The 12,432-nt window shown below is 45.4% G+C and overlaps 1 protein-coding gene across 3 annotated transcripts in view; it reads right to left on the reverse strand.

Annotated features, from left to right (window-relative positions):
• The window catches only part of DLD (dihydrolipoamide dehydrogenase), a 31,688-nt gene extending 27,212 nt beyond the window's left edge, over window positions 1-4,476 (reverse strand). For 2 of the 3 annotated variants that reach the window (XM_065883695.1, XM_065883696.1), the window contains exons 1-2: window positions 4,414-4,452; window positions 2,848-2,926 (exon numbers count right to left, since the gene is read on the reverse strand). In XM_065883695.1, the coding sequence (XP_065739767.1) occupies window positions 2,848-2,926; window positions 4,414-4,452 (118 nt within the window). Of the gene's footprint in view, window positions 1-2,847; window positions 2,927-4,413 lie in introns of all 3 variants that reach the window. The other variant, XM_065883697.1, reaches the window with a different exon arrangement.
• Window positions 4,477-12,432: the final 7,956 nt, after the last annotated feature.

The raw sequence follows: 12,432 nt of genomic DNA on the forward strand, positions 1-12,432 counted from the left end.
ACCAATGAACGACAGAGCCCTGGTTCTTACAGTCTAACGAGAGAAAAAGTTATTACAATAAAAACTCTGATCTGCAACCAAAACGAGCTTTAAAAACAAATCTGATTATATCACGTCCCTGCTTAAAATACTTCAATGACCTCCAATTGCCCTTAAAATAAAGAGTTAGGGTCTTCTGTAACCTGGAGAAGTCAACCGTCAACACATTTCAGCCACACTGGCCCTTTTCGGGCTCCTCAAATGCACTATGCTCCTTCTCGCATCAAAATATTCCCACATACAGGTCTTTCTACCTGGAACACCTCCTCCCATACCCACTCCCACCCCAACCCTTTTCAGATATCATCATTTCCTTAGAAAATAACTGTGGCCATTCCTGATCCATATACAGATATCATAACTCCCAATGCTCAGTTGGGAGCACCGGGACTCAGTGGAGTCCTTATCACAATTATTTGTTGGATGTTTATATTCCCCAGTGGACTGTAAACTATACAGCTGCATCTTGTCTGTCCTGTTCACTGTTGTATCCCAGCAACTAGTCCAATAACTGGGACACAGTAGATACTCCATATCTGTTGAAATAACGAATGAATAAATTAACGTAGCAAATGTGACTGATGAAGGGCTGTAAGTCTATTCCGGTCACGAAACAGGTCATATCAACAACACACAATACTTTTCAAATCTTGATGAATTTGGTTCATATTCAAACACCGCCCAGATGCTGTAACAGGGACTGTATCATAATACGCTTCAACTCCTCAAGTTGGTCAAGCAATACTCATGTAACGAGGCAAGCCAAACAGAACAAGGATAAAGAGCGTAAGCTCTAGAGTCAGAAGAATTTCCCCAGCTCTGTCATTTCCTAGCTAAGCTCTCTCGACTCAGCTCCTGCATTCACTAAATGGGGAAAATAGCAGCACACACCTGGTAGGAGAGACACAAGCAGCACACACCTGTTAGGAGAGCCACAAGGATTAAAGACTGTACCTGAGACAGAGTAAGCCATCAATGCATCAGTTAATATCACTGTTGCTGCTGGGTACTCACTGTGTACCAGGCATCATACTGGATGCTTGTGATGGAGCATAACTAAAACAGACATGGCCCCAGAGTTTATTCAATAAATATGCACTGAGTACCTACTGTACCATTTTTGGTGCCGAACAGTCACAAATCAGTCCTTGCCCTAATGAAGTGTGCACTCTTGAGGAAAGTACAGACATTAAATAAACACCTCAGACAAATATAAATATGTACATAAAACACTTCTTACTTCATGCAACCAAAGACTTTATGCACGGAATCTACATAGGTACTAAAGGATTTATAATTTACTTGATGTCAAGGGATCACTAAATTATTGGATTCATGAGTGCTCAGTTATCCCCGTAACATTACAATCTAAGTTCCTGCCCAGGGACTGCCTGGCAAATAGAAGGTACTGAATAAATCCTCCTTGAATATGTAATACCAAAGGCGCAGAATGAGCCATGGAAAGTCCTTACTTGCATGCTCTGGAAGTGAAAATCTAATATTTCTCCTGTTGAGCTGAGAAGAATAAGTAATAACCCCATTTAACAAAAGAGACAAAGAGGGGCTTCCCTGGTGGCGCAGTGGTTGAGAGTCCGCCTGCCGATGCAGGGGACACGGGTTCGTGCCCCGGTCCGGGAAGATCCCACATGCCGCGGAGCAGCTGCGCCCGTGAGCCATGGCCACTGAGCCTGTGCGTCTGGAGCCTGTGCTCCGCAACAGGAGAGGTCACAACAGTGAGAGGCCCGCGTACCGCAAAAAAAAAAAAAAAAAAACAAGACAATTTCAAATACTCAACAGTCTTGGTAATGGGAGGCCAAAGTATCTTACTATAAACCCATTAACTCCCTGTTTTAAATACTTTAAAAGATAAAGTACATATCCTTTACAGAAACTTCAAAAATATAGAAAAGTATAAAGAAAAAAGTATTCAGTCCATAGCTTCCTTTCAGGGTACATTCTTCTAGTCTTTAAAACGTGCTTTTGATAAGCCCACCAAGATTTTCATTCAGCATGGAAAAAGATTTCTCACAATTCTAAACCATGTTAAGCGACTAACACACTCAATCTTACCCAGTGGACAGAATTAAGTTTTTTGGGTTTTTTTTTTTTGACCACACAGCACAGCAGGCAGGATCTTAGTTCCCCTACCAGGGATCAAAACCCATGGTCCCTGCAGTGGAAGTGCCTAACTTTTTAAGTGTAAACATATAAAATCGCTCCTCTGCCCAACACCCTTCAGTGGTTTCCCCTCACACTTGGGAGTAAAATCCTGGCCTGGCTTATAAAACCCTCCATATCTGATCCCTGCCTAACTCTCTGCTTTTACACTCTATGGGTCTCTGCTCTACCCACACCAGCCTTCTTGCAATTCCTTAAACCTCACAACTGAATTCTCACCTCAGACCCTTCTCACTGCTGTTTCCCTCTGCCTGAAACAAACTCCTCACTCCCTCACTTTACTCAGGCCCTTACACAGAAAAGCCCTGACGCCCTATCTAAAATAGCCTCCTTACCTCCCAATTACCAGCTTTCGTTTTCAAAGACCTCCCAAAATATTTCCCTGTTACTTGTGTACTGTTTGTCTTTTACCACCAGACTATAAGTTCCATAACAGTAGAGCTTTGCCTCATTCACCACCCAGAACACACTAGATGCTCAATAAACATTTAAGTGAATAAACATATGAACAAATGAATTCTATGACCGATTACTTTATTATTAGTTACTCTACCATTCACTTGCTTTTACATTTAAACACAAAGGAAATATGAGGTAATATGAGGAAAACCTGTTTTACTAAGTACTTACTTGGTTGATCTGCATAAGTTCTCAGTGGCACTGCAGAAACTCCTTGCAGACCATGAGATATTCGACTGAAATGGCCTCTCTGAAACAAAGAAAAGAAAATGTTCCTATTATGTAAAATGATTTCAAAATATAGAACTCCTGAACATCCTTGAAAACAATGAGTTAAGGCAAATGTATCAAGCAATGATTATTAATGTATCTTCCATTGCCACAGAGGTTACACATCAATTTCTCCTCTTCTGTAAAAACAGTCAGCTTACCACACTTTTCATTATGAACAGTCAACATCCCATTTCATATTTAACCTAACTAAAACATGTTACTCAATGGTGTAAGTTTTATTAAATTTTCAGGAAACATGGCTAACTTTTGGTGCCAGGGATCATTTTAATGTCATAACTAAAGTGTTCAAAGTTCTAGCTTAAGTACTTGGATAATTTCATTATGCAACCCTTTTACACGTGATCCATGTACAACCTATGAAGATGTACCTGAACCGTCCAACAGGAATAGAAAATGAGACAAAATACCTTAGAAAAATGCACCAAGTAATGTACTCATATTCAAGAGCTACTACGGTTTTACAAACTGCATCATAATCTCCACAACAACCTCTAAATGTGGATGGCTACTATTTCCTAAGAACAGTGAGGCACAAAGGAACAAAGCAAATAGCTCCTATCACAGAAGGCAAATGGGAAGCAGAGACAAAACCTACACTGAGCTAGTAACGTTGTCTATTTCAAGGCAATTCTTGCACCTGAGGTCAGGACAGCGGTCCAAAGAACAGCAGAATAAGTATCAGTCCTGAGTTTTAGTCCCAGCTCTGCCTTTCACTAAAAGTACAACTCCTAGCATGTTACATTAACTTCGGAAAACATAAGCTACTCATCTTTGAAACAAAGGAGTCTGACTACTGTATTATTTTTAAGGTCTGCATCAATATTGTATCCAGGCACGATCCCACATAAATACACTTCGGCTGTATTCGGTACATAAATGAAAAAGGAAAGCTTTCCTGAGAATAACCTGTTACAATTAAAAATATGAGCTTCTAAGAGGGAAGTCAATGCACACTAGCTTAAAACTGCAAACACTTACGGGACCTTCGAGGAATTCCTACGGCTACGTGTTAGGGCTGACTCGGTCTGGGTCTTTCAAGCGGTGGCCCAAGGTTACCTGTCCACTACAGAAAGGCCACTCAGGGCCGGGCCGAGGATAAGCAAAAGTTATGAAAAAGAGTCGACCATATGGGGCAAGGTAGACTCATACTTCCTCCGCCAAGGGGGCAAGGCCTACGTGCGACCGCCAGGCCCCACGGCCCAGGCTTGGGAGGGAACTGTGTGTGACTGCTGGCCGTCATACAACCGGCGGGGCCTCTCCACCGCCCAGGCCTCTGCCTCCGAACCGCTGCCCGGGCTGAGCCGGTTCAGGGGTGGAGCCGCAGCTGGTCCCGGCCTGGCCGCCAGCCTCTCCCACCCCCACCACCTAGGCTGCGTCCCGGACCCCGTCAGCGGACCTCCCTGTGCCTCTGGCTCAGCACGACCCCACCCAGTCGGCCCTCACCTTAGCCAAAGAACAGTACACACGACTCCAGCTCTGCATCTTGCCGCTGGACTTTCCTTTCCGCCAAAAGCTTTCACCTCCACTAAGCGTCTCCGCCGCCTCGCCAAGGTCTCCCAGCTCTGCGCATGCACGAGCGCGGCCTACGTCATCGGTCGGGCGCCGCGCGATTGGCCCGCGCCGTGCGGACCAGTCAGGCTCGGCGTCGTACACTGTCGTAAGGCGCGTAGTGCTTTGGGGCAGCGGGGAATGAGGGACCGTTCTAGGGGAATGAAAGTGTCAGGGGTTGCAATGTGATCTTATAGAATACTTGAAAGGCGTTTGCTATCGTAAAGCTATCGTTTGCTTAAAGCACACTACAAAAAGTAAAGTTTCACCAGTTCTTGATGCTGCTAGGCTGAGGAATCTCAGCACTTTCCGGGCACTATCTCACTTTAACCCTAACTATAGGAAGGATTCCGAGTATTTCTACTTCTTGGTTGAGGCCCTGAGAGGTTAAACACCCCCCCCCCCAAGGTCTCACCAAGGACAGATAGCTGCAGCCCTCAAGTCAAAGCCTTTAGTCTTAATTACTGCTTTATAATCTCTCCCTCAGTTCAAATGCCATGTAAGAGATGGGGTCAAAGACTGTGGTATCACCGGCATCCTGCTCTAAGTAACTAAGCTAACTGGCAATGTTTAGAAAACACACTATCTTCTATCTCCTCAAATGGGAAACACACCTCCCTGTTGAAGCAAATTAGAATGGGTGGGGGGTGGGGGTTGATATCATACTTTTTTAAGAGACACTGAAAACCATTGTCTTCAGAACTGAGCACAGAGATCTAAGTTCTGATCCTTGCTTTGCAATAACTCTGTATAGCGTGGATAAAACTTAATTCTACATTTCTTGAAAGTTTACTGCCCAGGCACTGTGGATTTAGATACTAATTAGAAATTAATGGGAGTTCCCTGGCGGTCCAGTGGTTAAGACTCCGCATTCTCAATGCCAAGGGCCCAGGTTCATCCCTGGTTGGTAAACTTAGATCCCATACGCCTAAGCCGTGCAGCATGGCCAAAAAAAAAGAAAAGAAAAGAAAAAAAGAAATTACTCCTTGCTGAGGCAAGCTGTTTTAGGAGAGAAGATATGAATGATATTTAGTGTTTGTTATAGAGGCTACCACTCTGTACTCAATATCCATTCTCCCTCTTCTTTCCTTTGTAGATAAGCATTTTGGCCATCTTAACCATTTTCCTGGCTTTAGCACCCACCTGCATACACTGATAATGATAACTCCTAGATCCTCAGCTCCTGTTTCTACTTCTCTCCTGGACTCCAATTCCATATTTTCAGCTGTCTACTGAACACATCCAACTGGGCGGTTCTGCCAGCACCTCAATGGCAATTATCTAATATCTAAAATGTTAAATACATATTGTCTCCTTTATATTTATAATTCATGATACCTCCATATAGCCAGTCAAACATAGGAAAAAATATCGTAGCCATTCTCAGTTCTTCCCTTTATCCCAATATCTAATTAGTCACTGTTTTACTTGACTACATCTAGAAGCAGACCTGGAGACAAGCATTTGAGTGCAACAAGTCTGTTGGAGAGATGAACCAAGAAAGCATCAGTAGGGGATGGAAAAGAGATGGAAACGATTTCAGTTACATTAATGACTAGATTACCACTGTGGGCAATTGTGTCTCAGACTCATTGGACACCTCTGGAAGACAGCATACAGCATGCTTCAGAGTTGTCCTACCCAAAATATATCCATCAACTTCCATCAGGCTTTGGTTGAGGACTGCTCATAGGGATTTTAACTCCCTGGCACATCTGGCCTGCCCTGTAAGTGGGCTGAGTGAGCACCAACAGCGGGAGAAATCTCTCAGGCAAAGAGACCCTGGTGCTTCCAATAAGAAGGGTTTGGGTGAACATGAAAAGAAAAAGTGAGTGCTAAAAGGATACAGGTGAGACACCAGTAAGGTTAGCAACAATCACCAAGTTCTGTCAATTCTGAAAGTGAGACTAAGAGTGAAGGAAACAATGATGATGGCTCCAAACTTTCTACCTTAGATGGCAGGGTGGGTAGTGAAAGCAATACAGAAATAGGCAGTCAATACAGAAATAGGAGAAAGAACAGCTTTGGGGAGAAGGTAAGTTGGAGACAGAAGGCTCTCCTAAGAAAGCGATGCTTGACTTAAAATCCAAGCAAGTTGTAGGAGGGCTCCAGGCAGTAAGCATTATTATCATACCCATTTTACAGATGGGAAAGAATGCAGTGAGGAGAACTGAAATGACAATTAGGAGACCAAAGTTCTAGACCTGAATACTCTTCACTTTCTCTGTAATCTAGTATAAGTCGTATCTTGGGACCTTGGTTGCCCAAATTTTCTAATGAGGGGCTACAAGCTCCCTTTCAGCTATAAAGCTATTCCACTGAGTTGCATAGAGTTGGCTTCCAGAGAACCACATAACAGTCACATCTGTAGTAGAGGTTCGTTACTTTGGCGCTGTCGTCTAGTGGAAACCTCACTCTATGTTTGACAGATCTGTCACAGTGTGAGATCACACTCCACTAGGAAGCCCAAGTGGCCCTCCCTGGCTCTCCTGACTCCAAAGAGGTAGAACAGGCACAGAACCTAAGCCAATCAGGTGCTCTTCCCAGGACCAAAGTCAGGAGTGGCACAAAGAAACTGACAGCTTAGAATTCATGCCACTAGCAGCTGCTCGGTGGCCAGTGGTGACAATGGCAGTGCTCCATTCAAACCCTACCTGTGGAAAATCTCAGCTGGGGCTGCCTATCTTCCTGCCTGCTTCTCAAAACTTCACATCGGTTCTTTTGCTATCAGACAGCTTGCCAATAAATTCCGTTTTGCCAAACTGAACCAGAGATGATTTCTCAGAGATTACTTGTAATCCAGAAACACGACTAGTACACTACCATTTATTAAAAAGCTGCTGTGTACCAGACACCTTAAATGAACTTTAAAGAAATCTCATAAGATTGCAAGATAGGTATCATTAATCCGGTTTTTAAGAAAAGGAAACAGGCTCAGAGAGTTTAAATAACACACCTAAGCTCATGCACTCAATCAGCAGCAAACCACAGTGTGCCCCTGCCTCTTGCACAATTCTGTGCCCCACCTATTCCTGCTGGACGCAGCACTAACCAGTGAGGAAGAGAATTCCTTGGTTTTCTTTCTACTACCTCGTTCTCTTCTGGGGCAAGTCCTCATCTCTGGCACTGGCCGGCCTTGATTGATTAACTCAGGTTTGGTGGGGTTGAATTTCTCCATCTATTAGGACACTAACAGCCCACATGGTCTCAGGTGTACTGCCCATAGAGCCCTCTTCCCTGGGTAGTTCGTGGTTTTACTGTAGCCAAAATTCCACCTCTGTACATCAGTACCGAATTGAATGTCGGAGACAGAGTTTTGTGTGAAGTAGAAAAGGATAGTTATTGCCTTGCCAGGTAAAGGGGGCCACAGAAGGTTAAGGCCCTCAAAACCGTGTGTCCCGGGGGCTTCCCTGGTGGCGCAGCGGTTGAGAGTCCGCCTGCTGATGCAGGAGACACGGTGTTCGTGGCCCGATCCGGGAAGATCCCACATACCGCGGAGCTGCTGGGCTCCTGAGCCATGGCCGCTGAGCCTGCGCGTCCGGAGCCTGTGCACCGCAACGGGAGAGGCCACACAGTGAGAGGCCCACGTACCGCAAAACAAAACAAAACAAAACCACCGTGTGTCCCTACCCAGAGGGGATGGAAAGGAGTTTTACAGTAATGCTTCAAAGAGGAGGGCGTGGTCAACACGTGTACGTTCTTCTGATTGGTTGGTGGTGAGGTATTTGGGAGTCAGCATCATCAACCTTCTGGTTCCTACCGGTCTAGGGTCTATGTGTTTATGGGCAGCATGCAGTCAACTTCTTTCACCTGGCGCGGATTTTAGCATCTGCAAAACAGCTCAAAGATATTATACGTATCCCTTGAGGGGAACCAGGACCCTGCCCCCAGGCTTCACTATTGTATCTTTCTTTAAAAAAAGCTATTTTATTTTATTTATTTTTGACTGCGTAGGGTCTTCATTGCTGCAGCACGGGCTTTCTCTAATTGCAGCGAGCAGGGGCTGCTCTTCGTCACCGTGCGCGGGCTTCTCATTGCGGTGGCTTATCTTACTGCGGTGCATGGGCTCTAAGCGCCTGGGCTTCAGTAGTTGCAGCACGAGGGCTCAGTAGTTGTGGCACCCCAGCTTAGTTGCTCCCCGACATGTGGGATCTTCCTGAACAAGGGCTCGAACCCCTGTCCCCTGCACTGGCAGGCAGGTTCTTTTTTTTCTTTTTATTTTTTTGTGGTACGCGGGCCTCTCACTGCTGTGGCCTCTCCCGTTGCGGAGCACAGGCTCCGGACGCGCAGGCTCAGCGGCCATGGCTCACGGGCCCAGCCGCTCCGCGGCATGTGGAATCTTCGCGGATCGGGGCACGAACCCGTGTCCCCTGCATCGGCAGGCGGACTCTCAACCACTGCGCCGTCAGGGAAGCCCTTCACTATTGTTTCTTGACTGCTCCTCCCTTGCCTCCATGTCTAATTAGCAACTGTTTGAACCTGCCTTTGGAACTCAGGGAAGGTCATGGAGTCTGAATGAAAACTACTTCCTACAAGCAAGAAACAGGGGACACAGAAATACTTTTGTGCCAAGGAGCCTCACAGAATCCTGCTCATTACGGAGGGAATAACTATACTTTATGTCCTAATCATCTCCTTTCTTCCTGAAAATTTTCATTTTCTTAGATGATGCTTAAACAACAACAAAACTATACCAAAATGCTAATTTGAGCATCTGTGGTTGATTGAGTTGATAATAATTACTTACAGTGTCATTATAGTATTTAAGTAAACTGAGAAAAACAGAGTCAAAAGTATACTGTAATGACACTTTTTGCAAAAGCATGGATGAACATAGACACGATCATAAAAAGTGACATAAGTCACACTGAGACTATCATATAAAGTCACTTCTAAGTGGAATCAAAAATTGATACAAATTAACATGAAACAGAGTCACAGATTTAGGGAAAAAACTTATGGCTATCAAAGGTGAAAGGTTGAGTGGGAAACATAAATTAGAAAGTTTAAATTACGATACACCCTTACATACAGAAAATAGGTATTCAGTAAGGACCTACTGTATAGCACACAGAACTCAATATCCTGCAATACACGACAAGGAATATGTAAGATTGGTAGAAATCAAAAGAAGAATATATAAATGTCTCTGCATAAGGGAATCAGGTGGGGGTTAACCAGAAAGAAACACAACATTGAAAATGTGCTTTATTCCATTACAAACATAAACTAAAAAAAAGAGGTGGGGAATTGTTAGGAAATTTGTCCAGTGTCGGAGACCCAACATACTGTCACAACCCTGCAGCCAGAGGGGGCTTGGGTATCAAAGCTGCACTTTCGGGGGACTGAGAGACCTGGTGACGATGTGCACCTAATGCAGCCCCATTGCAGATGTGCTGCCTGATCCGCACTCCAGGTGCCTAAATCTCCAGGGGCTGGGGACCCAACGTACAAGTAAACATGCCTGGGACACGCAAAGGATGGTAGAAACTCTGGGCGGGAAGATGTTTGAAACGTCACCTAATCTCCACATGTCCTGATGGTGTGATTCCCACCTGCAGCCTCTTTCCTTAAGGTCTCCCCACCGGGGGAAGACAACACCCCCATATCCCGTTTTGCACAGCTTAGAGTTTGTCCGCTGCATGAAGGTTAAGCGGGGGAGGACTCAGACACTAGCCCTAGGGTGTTTACACAGGCACAGGCCACCTAATTTCCAAGCAGGAAGAGGACTTCCCCAGAGGTCCTGGTCGCCCCAGGTACACGAGTGGGGCTTAGAGAAATCCTGCCGCCTTGTGGCCGCTTCCCGTAACAACAACCTGAAAACCGGCCTTCAGGGACAATGCAAATTACATGGCGTGCAGTGTTGTAAATGACACCTGACCTCGCTCGATGTCTTGGGGCAGGTGATCGGAAAAACACGTGAAAACAAGGCGGAACTGCAGCGAATGCATTACAACAGGTAGGTTTTACTGGCACATTAAAGCACGCGAAAAGCTGCTAAATAGCACCAGTGACTCGGTTGGACCAAAGGGGCGTTCGGATTTTTCCGTGGTGTATAATGGAAAACACCGAAGGCCCTTTTTGGGAATCGGATATTCCGGCAATGCAAATCAACTGGACATAGAGGAGTCATCTCTCATCATTCAGAATGACCTTCATCACCAAGTCTAACAAAAAGGAATGCTGGAGGAGGCGTGGAAAAATCTAGCCCAGCTGATGGTGGGAAGGTAAATTGCGAACAGCTACTCTGGAGAATAGTGTGGAGCTTCCTAAACACCTAAAATCTAGAGCTACAGAGGATCCGGAAATGCCACTCTCGGGCATATACCCTGGGAAAGCCAGTAATCGAAGGACACAGGCACCCCAATATTTAGTAGAGCCCTCTTTTCAAGAGCATAGACTTGCAAGCAAACTAATTGTCCTGGGAAAGAAGAATGCATAAAGAAGTTGGGCTACATATGAACAACAGAATATTACCCAGCCATGAAATGAAGGAAGTGAGCCCATTTGCAGCACTAGGATGGTCCTAGGTAGAGTCATAGTGGACGACAAACGTCAAAGAAAGGGAAATACCATACACTTTCACTTACAGAAAAAATCTAAAAGATAATACATATGAACCAACTTCCTTAACAGAAACACAGTCACAAATTTGGAAGGAAACGTATGGCTACCAGTTGGGAGAGCCAGAGGGAGAGGCATCAATCTGGAGTTTGAGACTGGCGTACATACCCTTACGTACAGAAAATGATTAATGAATAAAGACCTACTTTTAGCACATAGAACTTGACCCAACACACTGTAACAGATGAAAAAGAATATGTAAGGTTGGCAGTAATCAGCACAAAGTACAGAAAAGTCGCTGTATAAGGGAAGCAAATAAGAGTTCACCAGAAAGGAACACAACATTGCAAACCTGCTGTATCCCATTATGAAAATAAAAAACAAAACGTGGTGGGTGGGTGCGTGGGAATTTTACTAACTTTATTCAGCGGCAGAGACCCAACCAGGTGTCACTTCCCTGCAGCGAGAGCCGGCTTGGATCTCAAGGCTGCGCTTTCCTGGGACTGAGGGACCTGGTGAGGATGTTGACCTAATGCAGCCCCATTGGAGATGTGCTGCCTGATCCCCACTCCAGGTGCCGAGGTTTCCAGGGGCTGCGGAACCAACGTAGAAGTAAACTTGCCTGGGACACCCAAAGGATGGTAGAACCTCTGGGCGGGAAGATGTTTGAAAAGTAACTTAATCTCCACATTTACCGAAGGTGTGGTTCCCACCTCGAGCCTCTTTCCTTAAGGTCTCACTGCCTGCGGAAGAAAATACCCTCAAAACCCGGTTTCCAGGTTGGAATTTGTTCCCTGGACGAAGCTTAACTGGGGGAGGACTCAGACACAAGCCCTAGGGTGTTTGCACAGGCACAGGCCATCTAATTTCCCAGCAGGGACAGGACATTTCCAAAGGCTGACGTAGCCCCAGGGACCCGTTTGGGGCTTAAAGAAATCCTGCCGCCTTGTGGCCGCTTCCTGTAACAACAACCTGAAAACAGGTGCTCAGGGGCGCTGCAATTCACAGGGTCTGCAGGGCTGTAAATGACACCTTCCATTGCTAAATACCTTCGGGGTAAGTTTTGGAAAAGGATGCGAAAACAAGGCAGAATTGCAGGAAACGCCTATCATCAGGTATGTGTTACTGGCACGTTAAAGCATATCAGAAGCTGCTAATAGCACCAGTGCCTGGGTTGGAGAAAAGGGGGTTCGGGTTCTCACCTGGTGTATTACGGAAAACACCGAAGGCCCTTTTTGGCCAACCTAATCTTCCCGTAATGCAAATCAACTCAACAGAGAGTAATCGTGTCTCACCATTCAGAATGACCATCATCACCAACTGTTACAGCAAGAAATGCTGGAGGGGGTG

Source organism: Phocoena phocoena, chromosome 9 (assembly GCF_963924675.1).
Source record: "Phocoena phocoena chromosome 9, mPhoPho1.1, whole genome shotgun sequence".
NCBI classification, from domain to species: domain Eukaryota; kingdom Metazoa; phylum Chordata; class Mammalia; order Artiodactyla; family Phocoenidae; genus Phocoena; species Phocoena phocoena.